Source organism: Periophthalmus magnuspinnatus, chromosome 21 (genome assembly GCF_009829125.3).
Source record: "Periophthalmus magnuspinnatus isolate fPerMag1 chromosome 21, fPerMag1.2.pri, whole genome shotgun sequence".
NCBI lineage: Eukaryota > Metazoa > Chordata > Actinopteri > Gobiiformes > Gobiidae > Periophthalmus > Periophthalmus magnuspinnatus.
In genome coordinates this window covers 111,291-130,086 of record NC_047146.1, presented here as the reverse complement: position 1 = coordinate 130,086, position 18,796 = coordinate 111,291, and the positions used below count along the sequence as shown (strand labels likewise).

The window sequence follows — 18,796 nt, the reverse complement described above, 5'->3', positions numbered from 1 at the left end:
GTATAATCCATAACATTTGAGATTCACTGCAGATACACTATACTAAAATGACTTGTAAAATACATCTGTGTAGATACGAATATTATTATATTAATATTAATATTTCTTTAGATATTTAGAAAAATGGAAGGAATTAAAATACAGTACTGAGTTTATACACAGTATCATTATATTAACATGAGTTCATCTGTTTCTGTAGGTACTCCCTCTATTGCAGTCTGCACCAAAGACACCATGGTGGTGGCCTGGAATGAGCCAGTGAACGACGGTGGCAGTGCCATCCTGGGTTACCACCTTGAGCGCAAAGAGAGGAACAGCATCCTGTGGGTGAAGCTCAACAAGTCCCTAATCACCGATCAGACCTTCAAAACCTCAGGCCTGGAGCCCGGCCTCGAGTACGAGTACCGTGTCTATGCAGAGAACATTGTCGGCATCGGCAAAGTCAGCAAAGTGTCGGAAGGCGTTGTGGCGAGGGACCCGTGCGATCCTCCGGGTACTCCTGAGGCAACAAAGATCACCAAGGACTCTGTGACAATTGTATGGACCAAACCTGAGTATGACGGTGGAGCCAAAGTCACCGGTTACATTGTGGAGAAGAAGGAACTGCCCGAAGGCCGCTGGCTCAAAGCCAACTTCACAAATGTCATCGAGACAGAATATGTTGCCACCGGACTTGTCCCCGATAACCAATACGAGTTTAGAGTGATTGCACGAAATGCAGCTGGAGTGTTCAGTTTGCCATCCTACAGCACCGGCCCCATCACTGCCAAAGACGAGATCGAACCGCCGCGCCTCAGCATTGACCCCGAGTATACTCAGACTCTCGTCGTCAACGCTGGAGACAACTTCAAGATTGACGCAGACGTGCATGGGAAACCACTGCCCTCTATCCACTGGATGATGGGAGAGCAGGAGCTGGGCAACACCATCCACAGGGAGATCAAGAATTTGCCCACAAAGGCATTCATTTCAGTGAAAGAGGCTAAATTGTCTGACGGAGGAGAGTACACACTGCTGCTCAGGAACCCCGGAGGAGAGAAGTCCGTGAAGGTGAATGTGATGGTTCTGGATAAACCTGGCGAGCCACAGGGACCTGTAAATGTGACTGGAATCATGAAGGACCGCTGCTGCATCTCATGGAAGGCTCCACTTCAGGACGGCGGCTCAAAGATCTCTCACTACATTGTGGAGAGACGTGAGACCAGCCGCCTTGTGTGGACAGTGATTGACCCCAAAGTGGAGAGCACCTGTCTGAAAGTGACCAAACTCTTGGAGGGAGATGAGTACATCTTCAGGATCAGAGCAGTGAACCAGTTTGGAGTGGGAGCACCTCTAGAGTCCGCTCCAGTCCTGATCAAAGACCCTTACCTCCCGCCAGAAGCGCCCAAAGCTCTGGAAGTCTCAGACATTAAAAAGGACTCTATGTTGCTGACATGGGAGGCTCCTTCTGAGGATGGAGGCAGCCCCATCACAGGCTACATCATTGAAAAACATGACAAAGAGGGAGTAAGGTGGACACGCTGCAACAGAGCCACTGTCACTGATCTCACCTTCAGAGTTACCGGGCTTTTGGAGAGCCACATCTATGAGTTCAGAGTCGCAGCTGAAAATGCCATCGGCGTCGGAGAGGCCAGTTCCCCCACCGTCTTCTTCAGAGCTGTGGACCCCGTGTTCAAACCGGGCCCTCCGCATCACCCCAGAGTCCTGGACACCTCCAAATCCAGCGTGCTTTTGTCCTGGGGCAAACCGGCATGCGACGGTGGCTGTGAGATCCAGGCATACATCGTGGAGTGTTGCACCACCACAGCTCCAGTCGAACCTGCACCCGAGGCCCCAGCAGAGGAGGCTGCTGCCCCAGAGGCTCCTGTTGAGGAGTGGGTCATGTGCACACCACCTGCTGGCATTAAACACAAAAAATATGAAGTCACAAACCTGAAGGAAAACCAGGCCTACAAGTTCAGAGTCTGCGCTGTGAACAAAGTGGGTGTAGGTGAAGCTGCAGATGTCTCCGGGGTCATCGTGGCCCAGGACAAAGTGGAGGAGCCGGACCTCGACATCGATCCTGAACTTCGCAACATTGTTTCCATCAAAGCCGGTGCTTCTCTCAGACTCTTTATCCCAATCAAAGGCCGCCCCACTCCCACTGTTAAGTGGGGAAAAGACGAGTCGCCACTGAAGGAGACTGCACAGGTGGAGATCACGAGCAGTTATACTTCTCTCGTCATTGACAAAATGAGTCGCAACGACAGCGGCAAATACTCCATCACCGTTGAGAACGCCAGCGGAACCAAGTCCGCCTATATTGTGGTGCGCGTCCTGGACACGCCGAGTGCCCCAATCAACCTTAAGGTCCAGGAGATCACAAACCAGTCAGTCACTCTGGCTTGGGAACCACCTCTTCTGGATGGAGGTTCAAAGATCAAAAACTACATTGTGGAAAAGAGAGAGAGCACCCGTAAGACCTACGCCGCTGTGGTCACAAACTGCCATGCACTGTCCTGGAAGGTGGAGCCTTTGCAGGAGGGCTGCAGCTACTACTTCCGAGTCCTGGCAGAGAATGCTCATGGCGTGGGGCTGCCCGCCATCATTGTGGACCCTCTTAAGGTCTCAGAGGTGCCTCAGTGCCCTAAGAACCTGATCGTCACAGATCAGACCAAGACAAGCATATCTCTGGCCTGGGAGAAGCCGGAGTACGATGGAGGTAGCAGAGTGCTGCAATATCTGCTGGAGGTGCAGCTCAAAGGGCAGGAGAAGTGGAACGGTGTCAACACATTTAAGACGATGGAGGCCACAGTGTCCAACCTGAACCCAGGAGAAGAGTACCTGTTCAGAGTCACTGCCATCAATGACAAGGGCAAGAGTGACCCACGGGTGCTCTCCGGCCCCGTCATGACTAAAGATCTGGTGATCGAGCCTGATGTGCGTCCAGCCTTCAGCAACTACAGTGTTCACGTTGGAAAGGACCTGAATGTCGTCATTCCGGTGATCGGCCGTCCCAAACCTGTCGTGAGCTGGAGCAAGGATGGAGCACCTCTGAAGTTCACTACACGTGTGAACATTGTGAGTACGGCCAGCACGACCGCTCTCAGCATCAAAGAGGCAGCAGGAGACGATGGCGGCATGTATACTGTCAGCGTCACAAACACAGCTGGAAAGAAGGACACCTCCATTGAGATCATCGTCCTGGACAAACCTGGTCCTCCGTCGGGCCCTGTGAGGTTCAACGAGATCACAACTCAGAGCGTCACCCTCTCCTGGGACCCACCCAAACACAACGGTGGCTGCCAGATCTCAAACTACATCATTCAGAAGAGAGACACGACCACCACCACTTGGGAGAACGTCAGCATCAACTGCGCGAGGACCAGCATCAAAGTGACCCGACTCAAGACTGGCTCAGAGTACCAGTTCAGGATCATTGCTCAGAACAAATATGGAAAGAGCCATGGCCTGGACTCCCCAACTGTGGTGGCACAGTACCCGTACAGAGAGCCCGGTCCCCCGGGCACTCCCTTCATTGCCTCTCTGTCTCGCGACCACCAGGTTGTGGAGTGGCACGAGCCCATCTCTGACGGAGGTTCCCCGATCCTGGGCTACCACCTAGAGAGGAAGGAAAGGAACAGCATCCTGTGGGTAAAGATCAACAAGACACTGATCCATGAGACCACGTTCAAGAGCTACCCACTAGAGGAGGGCGTAGAGTACGAGTACCGCGTTTATGCCGAGAACATCGTGGGTGTTGGCCGCTGCAGCAAAGTGTCTGAGGGCTGCGTGGCACGTGACCCATGCGACCCACCCGGTCAGCCTGAGCCCACCCATGTTACCAAAGACACAATTGTGATTCAGTGGACCAAACCTGAGTATGATGGCGGCAGCAGCATCACTGGCTACACCGTGGAGAAACGCGACCTGCCCGAGGGACGCTGGGTCAGAGCCAACTTCACCAATGTCATCGAGACACAGTTTACTGTCACTGGCCTCACTGAGAATGCTCAGTATGACTTCAGAGTTATCGCCAAGAATGCTGTGGGCACCATTAGCAAGCCGTCCTTCAATACTGGCCCCATCACCGCCAGCGACAGCATTGAAGCACCTAAATACTCCATTGATCCAGAGTTCACAAAGACCATTGTCATAAACGCTGGAGAGACATTTAAACTCGACGCAGATGTGCGTGGAAAACCTCCTCCAACAATGCAGTGGTTCAAGGACGAGAAGCCGATTGAAAACACACTGAGACTTGAGATCAAAAACTCTGAGACTCGAGCATTGATGGTCATTAAAGACTGTGTACGTGTTGATGGGGGGCTGTACGTGCTGCATCTCACCAATGAGGCTGGCAGTGAGACCATTCCCTTTAAAGTGGTAGTTCTGGACAGACCCAGCATCTGTGAGGGCCCTCTGCATGTGACTGGAGTGGCTGAGGACAGGTGCACGCTTGCCTGGCGGGCGCCGCTCCACGATGGCGGCAGTGCAGTCACTCACTACGTAATTGAGCGCAGAGAGACAAGCCGCTTGGCCTGGACTGTTGTCTGCAGCAGCTGCACCGCCCCTTGTTACAAAGTTACCAAACTGCTGGAAGGAAATGAGTACACATTCCGTGTGATGGCTGTGAACAAGTATGGCACCAGTGAACCTCTGGAGTCTGGGAATGTGGTCATGAGAACGCCGTTCGTGGCTCCGGGACCACCCCACATCGAGGACGTCTCACACATTGCTCGTGACGGAATGACACTCACATGGACCGCCCCTGAATCCGACGGAGGCAGCGAGATCACGGGATACGTCATAGAGAAGAAGGACAGAGCTGGAATCAAATGGACCAGATGTAACCGTCAGAAAGTGACTGACCTGTCTTTCAGAGTAACCGGTCTGAGCACAGGCCATGAGTATGAGTTCAGAGTCTCTGCGGAGAACATTGTGGGAACCGGAGAGCCCAGTCTGCCCAGCTCTTACTACAGAGCATGTGACCCTAAGTTCAAACCCGGAGCTCCCAGCTACATCAACGTTATTGACTCCACTAAGTCCTCCCTCTCTCTGGCCTGGGGCAAACCCACAACTGACGGTGGCAGTCCCATCCAGGGCTACATTGTAGAGGTGTGCAAAGCTGAGGAGGAGGAGTGGACCATGGTCACTCCTGCCACCGGCCTCAGGCTCAACAAATACGAGATCACAAAGCTGGCAGAAGGACAGGAATATAAAGTTCAGGTGTGCGCTCTGAACAAACTAGGCGTAGGTGAGGCAGCTGTCCTCTCTGGCACTGCAAAGACCGAAGACCGCGAGGAGCCTCCGCAGATCCACCTGGACTCCGAGCTCAGGAAAGGCATTGTGGTGAAAGCTGGGGCTTCCGTTAGAATCCATGTCCCGTTCAAGGGCCGCCCGCTGCCTGAGATTAAGTGGAGCAAAGATGAGGGCGACCTGCCGGAGAGGGCTGTAGTGGAGAAGGCCCTGATGTTCACTCAGCTGTGCATCGACTCCAGTGACAGAAACGACTCCGGGAAGTACACACTGAGCCTCACCAACAGCAGCGGCACTGTGTCTGAGGTTGTGTCTGTCAAAGTTCTGGACACGCCCTCCGCACCTCTCAACCTCGTCGTCAAAGAAGTCAAAACTGACTCTGTGACGCTGGTATGGGACATGCCTCTCGTTGATGGAGGCTCTAAAATCAAAAACTACGTCATTGACAAACGTGAATCCACCAGAAAGGCCTATGCCAACGTCTCCGTAAAATGTACAAAGACCACATTCAAAGTAGAAAATCTTATCGAGGGTGCCATGTACTACTTCAGAGTGTCCGCAGAGAATGAGTTTGGAGTGGGACAGTCTGTGGAAACAAAGACCGCCTCCAAAGCTGCTGAAGTACCTCTGCCGGTGGGAAAAATCTATCTGACAGATGTGACTAAAGTGAGCGCAACTTTGGCCTGGGAGAAACCAGAGCATGATGGAGGAAGCAGAATCGGAGGTTACCTAATCGAGATGCTGCCCAAAGGAACTGACAAATGGGGCGTGGCAGCAAATGTGAAGACCTGTGAGGGCACCGTGAAAGGGCTGACAGCCGGAACAGAGTACATGTTCAGAATCATCGCCTACAATGACAAAGGCAAGAGCGAGCCCAAAGCCTTAGCTGCTCCCGTGATTGCCGCAGACATGACGATGGAGCCCAGCATTAAACTGCAGTTCAACAGTTACACTGTTCTCTCCGGAAAAGATCTGAAGCTGGAGTTTCCAGTGATCGGACGCCCCAAACCCAGAGTAACATGGACCAAAGACGGGCAGCCGCTCAAAGTCACTTCCAGAGTCAATGTGGTCAACACAGAAAGCAGCACCTCCATCTCAATCACAGAAGCCTGCAAAGATGACCTCGGCAAGTACTCCATCACTGCTACTAACTCTGCAGGCACAGCCACGGAGGAGGTGTCTGTGATCATCCTGGACAAACCCGGGCCACCCAAAGGTCCTGTGAAAGTGGTAGAAGTGAGCAACACGTTTGTGCATCTTGCCTGGGAACCACCAGAGTACACAGGAGGATGTCAGGTCAAAAATTACATTGTTGAGAAACGTGACACAACGACACAGACATGGCAGTCCGTCACTGCACAGCTTGCAAGAACGGCATACAAAGTTACCAAACTGAAGACCGGCGCCGAGTACCAGTTTAGAATCATTGCAGAGAACAGGTATGGAAAGGGAGCGCCTCTGGACTCCAAGTCTATTGTGGTGCAGTACCCATACAAGCCACCAGGTCCCCCCGGAACACCCTACATCAAATCTGCCACAAAAGAAATGATGATTGTGGAGTGGAACGAGCCGGTGAATGACGGAGGAAGCCCTGTAATTGGCTACCACCTTGAGAGCAAAGAGAGAAGCAGCATTCTGTGGAACAAACTTAACAAGACGCTCATTGCTGACACGCAGTTCAAGATCTGTAATTTGGAGGAAGGGATTGGGTACGAGTTCAGAGTATATGCTGAGAACATCGTCGGAATTGGTCGCTGCAGTAAAGTGTCTGAGTCCTTTGTTGCTCGTGATCCTTGTGATCCTCCCAGCGCTCCTGAAGCCATAACCATCTCCAAAAACCTGATAAAGATCCAATGGACCAAACCACAGTATGATGGTGGCAGCAAAGTAACTGGATATATTGTGGAGAGGAAGGATCTTTCGTCTCCCGATGGGCATTGGGTTAGAGCAAACTTCACCAACATCGCAGACACTGAGTACACCGTCACAGGCCTGGCTGAGGGAGAACAGTATGACTTTAGAGTCATTGCCAGAAATGCAGCCGGAGTTTTCAGTGAGCCGTCTGACAGCTCTGGACCCATCACTGCCACAGATGAAATTGAGCCTCCACGCGCCTCGATGGACCCCAAATACAAGGACGTCATTGTGGTGAACGCTGGAGAAAACCTTGTGCTAGATGCTGATGTTTATGGCAAGCCTTTCCCTGAGATCAGCTGGCACAAAGAGGGCAAAGAGATGGACAAAGCTCTTCGTATTGAGGTGAAACTTGCCTTAAAGCGCGCCTCCATGACCATTAAAGATGTGACCAAACTCGACAGTGGAAACTATGATCTTGTGCTGAAAAATCTTGGAGGCACAAAGAACTTCCCCATTGTTGTTAAAGTCCTGGACAAACCAGGCGCTCCTGCCGGCCCCATGAAGGTGACAGGTGTGATGTCTGACCACTGCACACTCGCCTGGGCTCAGCCCACTCTGGACGGAGGTGCCCCCATCACACACTACACCTTGGAGAAGAGAGAGACTAGCCGACTTTCCTGGACTGTGGTCGCACCCAAAATCGATGGACTCTTCTACAAGGTCAAGAACCTGCTCCCGTCTGAGGAATACATCTTCAGAGTGAGAGGCGTGAACAAATACGGTGTCGGCGACTTTCTGGAGAGTGAACCCATTGTTGCCCGTAACCCGTACAAACCCCCGAGTGCCCCGGGCACTCCCGAGGCCAGTGAAATCACTAAGGACTCTATGCTGCTTTCCTGGTCTGCTCCAGAGAACACTGGTGGAGCAGAGATCCAGGGTTACCACCTGGAGAAGCGTGACAAAGACAGTGTGAGGTGGACCAAGTGCAACAGAGAGAAGCTCTTGGAGACCAGCTTCAGAGTAACTGGTCTGATGACTGACCACTTCTATGAATATCGTGTCGCCGCTGAAAATGAGGCAGGAATGGGTGACATGAGTGAGCTATCTCTCCTCTATAGAGCATGTAATGCCCTTACTCCCCCCGGGCCCCCACATCACCCTAAAGTCATAGACTACTCCAAGACCTCAGTATCCCTGTCCTGGGGCAAACCCAGCTTTGATGGAGGTGCATATGTTAAGGGCTACATCGTGGAAATGAGGGAGTACACACCAATACCCGAGGAAACCGAGGAGGCAGAGGTGGCTCCCGCAGTTGAACCAGTTGTGGAGAAAGAATGGTCCATGTGCACTCCTCCCACTGGAATCCAAGCAACAAAACTGACCATCACAGACCTGAAGGAGGGAGGAGAGTACCAGTTCAGAGTGTGTGCCATAAACTCGGAGGGCGTGGGTGAAGCTGCCAATGTCCATGGCACTGTGGTCACCTCGTCCCGCGCCGAGGCCCCAGAGATGGAGCTGGACGCTGAGCTGAGGAAGGTTGTGTCTGTGCGCGCTGGTGGAACTCTGCGCCTGTTTGTGACGATCAGAGGACGCCCAGAGCCCACAGTGAAATGGGAGAAGGTAGAGGGCACTCTCACTGACCGTTCTGCCATTGACACCACCAGCTCCTACACCATGTTGGTCATTGATAACGTGAACAGGTTTGACAGTGGAAAGTACTCACTCACACTTGAGAACAGCAGCGGATCAAAGTCTGCTGTGGTTGCGGTGAGAATCCTGGACACTCCAAGTGCACCACAGAAATTTGCCGTGAAAGAGTTGAAGAAGGACTCCATTACTCTGGCCTGGGACACGCCTCTGACTGACGGAGGCTCCAAGATCACAAACTACATTGTGGAGAAGAGAGAATCTGTGCGTAAAGTCTATACGACTGTCACCAGCAACTGCACAGCCAACTCCTTCAAGATCGAGGATCTGCCTGAAGGAGGAACCTTCTACTTCAGAGTGTGTGCTGTGAACGAGTATGGAGAGGGCCAGAAAGCTGAGACTAAAGAGATCAAGATTTCAGAAGTGCCTCTGCCCCCAAACAAAGTCACCGTCGTGGATCAGACCAAGACCAGCGTGTCTTTGGCCTGGGAGAAACCAGCCCACGATGGAGGCAGCAAAGTTATGTGCTACAATGTGGAATTCAAACCAAAGAGCGGAGACAAGTGGGGCACAGCCTGCACTGTCAAAGTCCCAGAGGCCAAAGTGGCCAACCTGACACCCAATGAAGCGTATCTGTTCAGAGTCGTGGCCATTAATGAGAAGGGCAAGAGTGAGCCCAAAGACCTGGGGCTGCCAGTCATCGCGAAGGACATAGACATCGAGCCCTCTGTGAATCTGCTGTTTACAGCCTATAGCGTCAAAGCCAAAGACGACTTGACTATCGAAGTGCCAGTGAGAGGCAGGCCCAAACCTGTTATCTCATGGAAGAAAGATGGCCTGCCTCTGAAGCAGACCTCCTCCGTGACCGTGCTGAACACAGCCACCTCTTCTAAGATTATGATCAAAGAAGCCAGCCACGAGCACATGGGTAAATATGAGATCACTTTGGCTAATAGTGGAGGAACCATATCCACCGACATCACTGTAGTCGTCCTGGACAAACCAGGACCTCCTAAAGCCATCAAAGTGGACGCTGTGACCTCCGACAGCATCAGCCTGTCCTGGTCTCCGCCTGAATACGATGGCGGCTGCTCTATCAGTCACTACATTGTCGAGAAGAGGGACACCAACTCCCAGGAGTGGCAGATGGCTGCTGGGAATGTGGCCAGAACAGCCTTCAAAGCTGGGCGCCTCACTCATGGAGCAGAGTACCAGTTCCGGATTTACGCTGTGAACAGATACGGAAAGAGCACATACCTTGACTCACCTGGAATCACAGCTCAGTACAACTTCAAACTGCCCGGACCCCCCTCCACTCCCATTGTGAAGCTAGCCACTAAGTCCTTCATGATCGTGACATGGAATGAGCCGGTGAACGATGGTGGCAGCCCTGTGCTGGGCTACCATCTGGAGAGGAAGGAGCGCACAAGCATACTCTGGACCAAGATGAACCGCGGCATGCTCAAAAACACCGAGTACAAGGTCAGCGGCGTGGATGAGGGCATGATGTACGAATATCGCGTTTATGCAGAGAACATTGCTGGCATTGGTAAATGCAGCAAAGCATGTGAGGCTGTAGCAGCGAGAGACCCATGCGACCCACCCGGAATGCCCGTGGTAACGGCCGTAACCAGGTCCTCCGTGTCTCTGTCCTGGGACAAACCCGAATACGACGGAGGCGCCAAAGTGTCTGGCTACGTTATTGAGCGCAGAGATCTGCCCGAAGGACGCTGGACCCGCTGTAACTTCACCAATGTGGCCGAGACGCACTACGATGCCACCGGCCTCACAGAGAATAGCCAGTACGACTTCAGAGTCATCGCCAAGAATGCGGCCGGACTATTCAGTGAGCCCTCAGACAACACTGGGCCAATCACAGTCAAGGATGACGTGGACCCGCCCCGCATCATGATGGACGTGAAGTACAGGGAGACAGTGAAAGTGAAAGCCGGAGAGACGCTGAGAATCAGCGCTGATCTAGCCGGACGCCCCGCCCCTGTCGTTTCATGGACCAAAGATGGAAAAGAGATTGAGCTGAGAGCCAGGATCCAGATCGTGTCCACAGACACAAGCACCGCTATTGTGGTGAAGGACTGTATCCGACGTGACTCTGGACAGTATGTCCTCACACTGCAGAACATTGCTGGTACTGTCACCATGCCTATCAACTGTGTGGTCATGGACAAACCCGGGCCTTGCGCAGGACCCCTTCAGATCACCGGACTCACAGCCGAGGCTTGCACTCTGTCCTGGGGCCCACCGCAGGAGGCTGGAGGAGCAGAGATCACCCACTATGTGGTGGAGAGGAGAGAGACAAGCCGCTTGGCCTGGACCCTGATCAAAGGAGACATCACTAAGACCTTCTACAAAGTGAAGGGACTGCTAAAGGGAGAGGAGTATGTCTTTAGAGTGCTCGCTGTGAGCAAACATGGCTCCGGAGAGCCTCTGGAGAGTGAAATTGTAAAGATCACTGATCCCTTCACCATCCCCACAGCGCCCATGAGCGTTGACGTCACTGACATCACCGGAGACACCATGACCCTGACCTGGTGCAAACCTGCAGCGGACGGAGGCAGCGCTGTAATCGGGTATGTGATCGAGCGCAGAGAGAAGACCGGCATGCGCTGGGTCCGTGTCAACAGGAACCTGGTGACCGAGTGCACTGCCGTTGCCACCAAACTGAGGAAAGGCTGCGAGTATGACTTCAGAGTGTATGCCGAGAACGCTGCCGGCCTCAGCCCTCCCAGCGAACCCTCTGCCACCTTTAGGGCTACAGATCCTCTGGTCATTCCTTCTCGTCCTACCAAGCCCAAGATCATAAACTCAACTAAAGATTCCATCTCCATCGTGTGGAAACCTCCGACTGAGGACGGAGGAGCACCTGTCCTGGGCTACAGCGTAGAGTACCGGGAGTACGTCCCTAAACCTGAGGTAGAGGAGGATGAGGAGGAATATGAAGAGGAGGAAGAGGAGGAGTCTCCTGAGGAGCTGGCGCGTTGGGCCGAGGCCATTGCTCTCACCAAGAGCTTGGAGTTCACTGTGAGCGGCCTGAAGACTGATGCTCAGTACGAGTTCTGTGTCAAAGCCATTAATAAGATCGGCCCAAGCGCCCGCAGTCCATACTCCGAGCCCGCGGCCGCTATGGACCGCACCTGCGAGCCCGCCTTCGACGTGGACATCGAGATGAGGAAAGTGCTGATGGTCAAACACAATGCCGCCTTCACCCTGAATGTGCCTTTCAGTGGGAACCCCGCCCCCACAGCAGACTGGGCCAAAGAGGGAGTGGACTTGAAGGTCAGAGGAACTATTGACTCCACAGAGTCCCACACCAAACTCACCATTGACAAAGCCACCAGGAACGACTCTGGAGAGTACACAGTCACCATCACCTCCCCTCTTGGCACCGCCACGCTGCCCATGTTGGTCAAGGTCCTGGACTCACCCGGACCGCCCATGAACGTAAAGGTGTCCGCAGTGACCCGCGACTCTGCTACGCTGACCTGGGAGGCGCCGGAGAACGATGGAGGAGACGCTGTGAAGGCATATCACGTGGAGAAGAGAGAAGCCAGCAAAAAGGCCTGGGTTTGCGCCACCAGCAACTGCCACGAGCTGAGCTATCGCGTGGAGGACCTCCAGGAGGGAGCCATCTACTACTTCAGAGTCATGGGAGAGAACGAGTACGGAGTGGGAGTGCCACAAGAGGCCAAGTCTGGCACCAAGATCACAGGTGCGAGATAGGCACAAATAACCAACAGGAGTGAGGCAAAATTGTGTCAGAACAGATGTGAGTCAGAAAAAAGGTGCAGGGTAGAACAGTTGCGGGGTAGAACAGGTGCGGGGCAGAACAGGTGTGCTGCTTTAAACAGAGGTTTAAATAAAGATTATTTTTAGGTAGTTTAAAGTATAATATTATCAGCTCGTTTTGTGCAGCCATTGTTCAAACTCACATGAAAACATCAAAGGCTCAAAGAAATTAACTATGGGGCAGTTTAAATGAATGAAAGAAGTTTGTCAGGTTTTAACTGTGTTGTTACTATTATTATTATATTATAATATTATTATGATATGTAAGCTCACCGTCCTGTTTGGTCCTTCACAGAGGTGCCCACTGCGCCGCTGAAGCTTGGTGTGGTGAATGTGACCAAAGACAGCGTGACCATCGGCTGGACCCGGCCCGAGTATGACGGAGGCAGCCGTGTGAGCGGGTACCTCATTGACGCCCTGGAGAAGGGCCAGACCAAGTGGGTCAAATGTGCCACGGTACGCACCATGAACCACACCATCAAAAACCTGCGTGAAGGAGCCGAGTACTTCTTCAGAGTGAGAGCGGAGAACCACGCCGGCCTCAGCGAAGCCAAGGAGATGATCGTTCCTGTGCTGGTCAAAGAGATTCAAGGTAAAATTAAACACAGTACATCAGTAAGAACAAGAGAATAGAGGTCAGTCAAAGAGAAACACAAGAACTTTAATATTTAAATACATGAAAAAATAGGGTAACACAAACTAATTAAAGAGTGTAGTTTTCTAATCATACTCAAACACGTGAATGAAGCACAACTCCAGGTATGTTCTTGAAGAGGTAACAGCATTAAAACATGGCTTAAAGAGTCATTTTTGTGTAATATAGGACCTTTAGTCCTTTGAGTCCTTTAGTCTATTTTTCTGTGATGTGTTTCCACAGAAGCCCCAGAGTTCGACCTGAAGAATTACCCCAAAAACACGGTGTATGTTAAAGCCGGGTCCGACCTCAGCTTTGAGATCCCTCTGAGTGGACGCCCTCAGCCCAAAGTGTCTCTGTCCAGAAACAACGTGGCCATCAAGGCTTCGGACAAGAGGCTGACCGCAGAGGTGACGCCCGACAGCGTGGTCATCTCTCTTACTGAGGCCACCTCCAAAGATGCCGGCAAGTACGAGATCACTGCATCCAATGCCGGCGGCACCACCAAAATCAGCTTCACCTTTGTGGTCATGGACAAGCCTGGCCCGCCCATCGGCCCCGTGGAGGTCGGAGAAGTGGGCGAGACCAGTGTGTTCCTGAAGTGGACACCTCCAGAGTACGACGGGGGCAGTCCAGTGACGCATTACATGGTCCTGAAGAGGGAAACCAGCACGCCGGCCTGGACAGAGGTCACCACCAACGTCGCCCGCAGCGCCATCAAAGCCACCAAGCTGACTAAAGGAGAGGAGTACCAGTTCAGAATCAAAGCAGTGAACCGCTACGGCATCAGCGACCACATCGACAGCAAATCCGTCATGATCAAACTGCCCTACAGTGAGTAACACATCATAGACTCGTGCACTCTTATTATCTGACCCCTGCTGACCACACTCTCTCCTTAGCCATCCCCGGACCCCCCTCCACACCCTGGCTCTCTCTGGTGTCCAGAGAAAGCCTGACCGTGTGTTGGAATGAGCCCGTGGCCGACGGAGGCAGCCCCGTGTTTGGCTACCATCTGCACATGAAGGAGCGCAGCAGCATCCTGTGGCAGAAGGTCAACAAGACCGCTATCCCTGGAAACCAGTGGCGCGTCACCAACATCCTGCCTGGCATGATCTACGAGTTCAAGGTTGCGGCCGAGAACGCTGCAGGCATCGGCAAAATGAGCAAGACCTCTGAGGAGGTGCTGGCTATCGACGCCTGCGGTGAGTGAGTGGGGCTAGAGCAACAAATATGAATATCTTTCAAAAGTAAAGATCAACAACCCTTCATTGTTATTATGTGTCTGTCTAATGCTGCTGTCCTCTCCTCAGAACCACCTGCTAATGTGCGCGTGACAGAAGTGACCAAGAACTCGGTGACCTTGGGCTGGCAGCGCCCGCCATATGACGGTGGCAGTAAGATCACTGGCTACAACGTGGAGCGCCGTGAGTCACCTAGTGGACGATGGGTCAAAGCCAACTTTACCAATATCATCGAGATGGGCTTCACCGTGTCTGGCCTGAACCAAAATGAGGCCTATGAGTTCAGAGTGTATGCCAAAAACGCTGTGGGTTCCATCAGTAACCCGAGCCTGATCGCCGGGCCGGTGACGTGTGTGGATGCCTGCGGTGAGTCTCATTCATATAGGACATAATGATAATATGATATCAGTTTCACTGACAAACACTAAACCCGCCCACAGGAACCCCAGCCATCGACCTCCCACCAGAGTACCTGGATGTGGTGCGGTATAAGGCCGGTTCCACAGTGAAGCTCAGACTGGGCTTCACTGCCAAACCTCTGCCCGCCATTGAGTGGACAAAGGATGGCAAAGAGCTGGTGATGACCTCCACCGTGTCTGTGGAGAGCACCACCGACTCCACCGCCGTCCTGGTCAAAGACGCTACACGCGCCAACACTGGAGCCTACGAAGTCAAGATCCGAAATGTCCTGGGAAGTGCCACAGCCACCATCCGCATGGAGATTCTCGGTAAGAACTGGGATAAGCACACAAGAAGACCCTCCTGTTTGGACGTTTCAATTTAAATGTATTTATGAAGAATTTTTTCAAGTCTGAGATGAAAATGCTCAAACATACCAAGCAACACAAATATGCTGAAAACTACACGAAGTAGGAAGTATTTTTGATTATTTGAATCCATCAGATCATAATCTCTATGACATTAGAAGAGTTTTGGTCCCGTGTATCACATGGTTGCATGTAACAGTGTGGAATAGTGTAAAGTCTAGTGTGATATTATTATTTACAGCCAAGAAGTACATTGTAAACCTATAAAAAGTCCAAACAGGGGTTTAAAAAATAGAAAAGTTTAGTAAAATCTTAGATATAATGATCGTAACTGTATTCTGGTACAGTGAGTAACGGGTCCTTTAAAGCTTTAGTTTTTAAGCTGCTGGTTCAAACTGAATTTGGTGATATGAAACAGAGGCTCATTCTTCTCTCGCTCACAGACAAACCCGGGCCCCCTGCCGGCTCCATCACATACACTCTGGTCTCGGCCGATAAGATCACATTCTGTTGGGAGCCGGTGCCCGAGTCAGACCAGGGCGGATATAAAGTCACGCATTACATTGTGGAGCGCCGCGAGACCAGCCGCGTCGTGTGGTCCACTGTGTCTGACCACCTGGAGCAGAACCACGTCACCGTCGGAAAACTGGTCAGCGGAAACGAGTACGTGTTCAGAGTGATGGGTGTCAACAAATACGGCATGGGAGAAGCACTGGAGAGCGAGCCTGTGATCGCCAAGAACGCTTTCGGTGAGAGTAACTATTTTAATGATTTTTTTGAGCATTTATATATTTAATTTGATGAGTCTGAAATATCAATACTACACATGCTACTGTGGTCTTATTCATGTTCTATAGATTCTTAAAGACGAGGTATTACACAAAATCTATTCTTTTGAGCGTTCTGCTATGTATATAACATAGTAGTTTCATTAGCGGGAAGGCAAAAGACGAAGTTAAAATCTGTCAGCTGGACAAATCGATGTTCAGTTCAGAACTGAAGAAGTGGCTCGGATGAGCAGTGAAACGTCTTCACCCTTACAACGATTTGTCCAATTGACAGATTTTAACTTCATTTTTTGCTATGGATCAGACCTGGACGACTGAGGGTTTACACAGATATCTTCAGTGGAAGTCATGCTTATAGTAATGTGAGATCTCTCTGAAAGGGGAGTAATTTATCATGGAAAGCAAAGGGCAAATATAGCATTTCTAAAACAATAAAAGGAAACATGGTGATCTAAATATGTTATGTGTTATAGTTAATACCCCATGAACGTAAAATACCCCGTCTTTAAATAGCAAAATGCAAAAATTACTTCAGCCAAAACTAAATAACCCACGTCTACTTTAGTTTTGCAGTTTTGTTTTTTGCCAGATCTGTCACTTTTGCTTCTCTTTTACAGGATCTGTTCATCATGGATCAAACTTTAAATGTGTCTTTATTTCTGACCCGTGTTCCTCACCTCTTTCCCAGTGACCCCTGGACAGCCGCGCACGCCTGAGGTCACCGCCAGTACCAAAACCACTCAGGTTGTGGAATGGGGCAAACCGGGCGTGGATGGCGGCAGCGCAGTGACCGGGTACTACCTGGAGCGTCGTGATAAGAAGAGTCTTCGCTGGATCAAAGTCTACAAGGACCCAGTTGCAGAGCCCAAGCAGACGGTGTACCACCTGACCGAAGGAAACGAGTACCAGTACAGAGTGTGTGCCATCAACCGCGCCGGGGAAGGGCCTTTCTCAGACGCATCTGACTACTACAAGGCAGCTGACCCAGTCGGTAAGAAAATACTCACATCTGCTTAAATGCTTTTTAAAACTGTCTAAACTGTATCTAACTCTCATGTCACAGCATACATGCAAACATCTGGACACTTTTCAGATCTAGCCCCAAAAATAAACTCTTAATCCAAGTCTGTTCAGACGTTACATCAGTGTCCCTCCTCCCCAGATCCTCCCGATGAGCCTGTGAAACTGAAGGTGGTGGACTCCACAAAGACCTCCATCACCCTAGGCTGGTCCAAACCCGAGTGGGACGGAGGCAGCGAAGTCATCAGCTACATGGTGGAGAAACGCGTGGGCGAGGATGAGGACTGGATCATGGTCACTTCTAAAGGAGAGGTGAAGACCACAGAGTATACCGTCCACGACCTCAAACCCGACACAGACTACTTCTTCAGAGTGTCTGCGGTGAACTGCGCTGGGCGCGGAGAGCCCCTGGAACTCACTGAGCCAGTGCAGGCTAAGGACATCCTGGGTAAGAGCCTCTGGATCTACCTCACCCCATTATAACTCCATTATAACCCCTAACCTCATTATAACTCCATTATAACTCCATTATAACCCCTAACCTCATTATAACTCCATTATAACCCCATTGTAACCCCTAACCTCATTATAACTCTATTATAACCCCATTGTAACCCCTAACCTCATTATAATTCCACTATAACTCTCTAACCCTATTATAACCCTATTTTGCTTGTAGTCCTTTGATATGTGACTGACCCTGGCTCTGGTCTCTACAGAGGAAGCTCAGGTGGACACAGACGTTGCCATGCGCACACACTACGTGGTGAAGGCGGGTAAAGATGTGGAGCTGTCCGTGCCCATGAAGGGGCGCCCAGCTCCCACCGCTTCCTGGTCTTTGGGCGAAACCTGCATCGACAAAGACCCTAGGTTTGAGTTCCATCACACAGATACTACCTCCACGCTGGTGCTCCGCGAGGTGACCCGAAACGACACAGGAAAGTACCACGTGAAGATCGAGAATGGCGTGGGAGAGGCGAAGACCCTGACGCTGTCCGTGAAGGTCCAGGACAGTCCAGCGCAGTGCCAGAACCTTGTCCTGAAGGAAGTCACCAGAGGAAAAGTGACCCTGTGCTGGGAGCCGCCTCTGTCCGACGGAGGAGCCGAAATCACTAACTACATCGTGGAGAAGCGAGACTCCAGCAAACGCAGCTATTCTGCAGTGACCAGCAAGTGCATGGAGACCAGTTACACCATTGAGGACCTGTCGGAGAAAACCTCCTTCTTCTTCAGAGTCCTGGCTGAGAACGAGAACGGAGTGGGCGACCCGTGTGATACTGCTGAGCCGGTGAAGGCCACAGAGACGCCTGGCCCTGTGAAGGACGTGGGCATGAAGGATTCCTCCAAGACCTCCGTCACACTGCAGTGGGTCAAACCGGACTATGACGGCGGCAGCATCATCTCAGACTACGTGATTGAGAAGCGCACCAAAGGAGAGGAGGAGTGGTCATCCGGAGGAACCAGCCGCCAGTGTGAGTTTGAGGTGAAGAAGCTGAAGGAGCACTCCGAGGTTCAGTTCAGAGTCGCTGCACGCAACGACAAAGGCCAAGGAGACTTCACCCAGTCTCAGCCCATCAAAGTGGTGAGTCACTGCATTTTATACACAAAATATTTCACCTATTTTTACTTAAAGCTTTTTTTTTAAATTTCACTCATGAATAAAAAAAGACATTGACAGTGTCATAAAGTTACATATACAAGAAATAAATGAAAAGAATCAGCTTTTAGTAAGCATGTAGCTGGTTAGCCTCCAAGATTTGAGTCAATATCATGAATTTTCAATACTTAAAGCCCCGC

General features: G+C 51.5%; 1 protein-coding gene across 1 annotated transcript in view; it reads left to right on the top strand.

Moving 5' to 3' along the window:
- The window catches only part of LOC117389397 (titin-like), a 275,399-nt gene that overhangs the window by 231,572 nt on the left and 25,031 nt on the right, over positions 1-18,796 (top strand). Inside the window, exons 211-220 of the mRNA XM_055230696.1 lie at positions 200-12,469; positions 12,842-13,138; positions 13,424-14,014; positions 14,083-14,385; positions 14,494-14,790; positions 14,865-15,152; positions 15,635-15,940; positions 16,668-16,970; positions 17,142-17,447; positions 17,719-18,581. Coding sequence (XP_055086671.1) covers positions 200-12,469; positions 12,842-13,138; positions 13,424-14,014; positions 14,083-14,385; positions 14,494-14,790; positions 14,865-15,152; positions 15,635-15,940; positions 16,668-16,970; positions 17,142-17,447; positions 17,719-18,581 — 15,824 coding nt within the window. The remainder of the gene's footprint in view (positions 1-199; positions 12,470-12,841; positions 13,139-13,423; positions 14,015-14,082; positions 14,386-14,493; positions 14,791-14,864; positions 15,153-15,634; positions 15,941-16,667; positions 16,971-17,141; positions 17,448-17,718; positions 18,582-18,796) is intronic.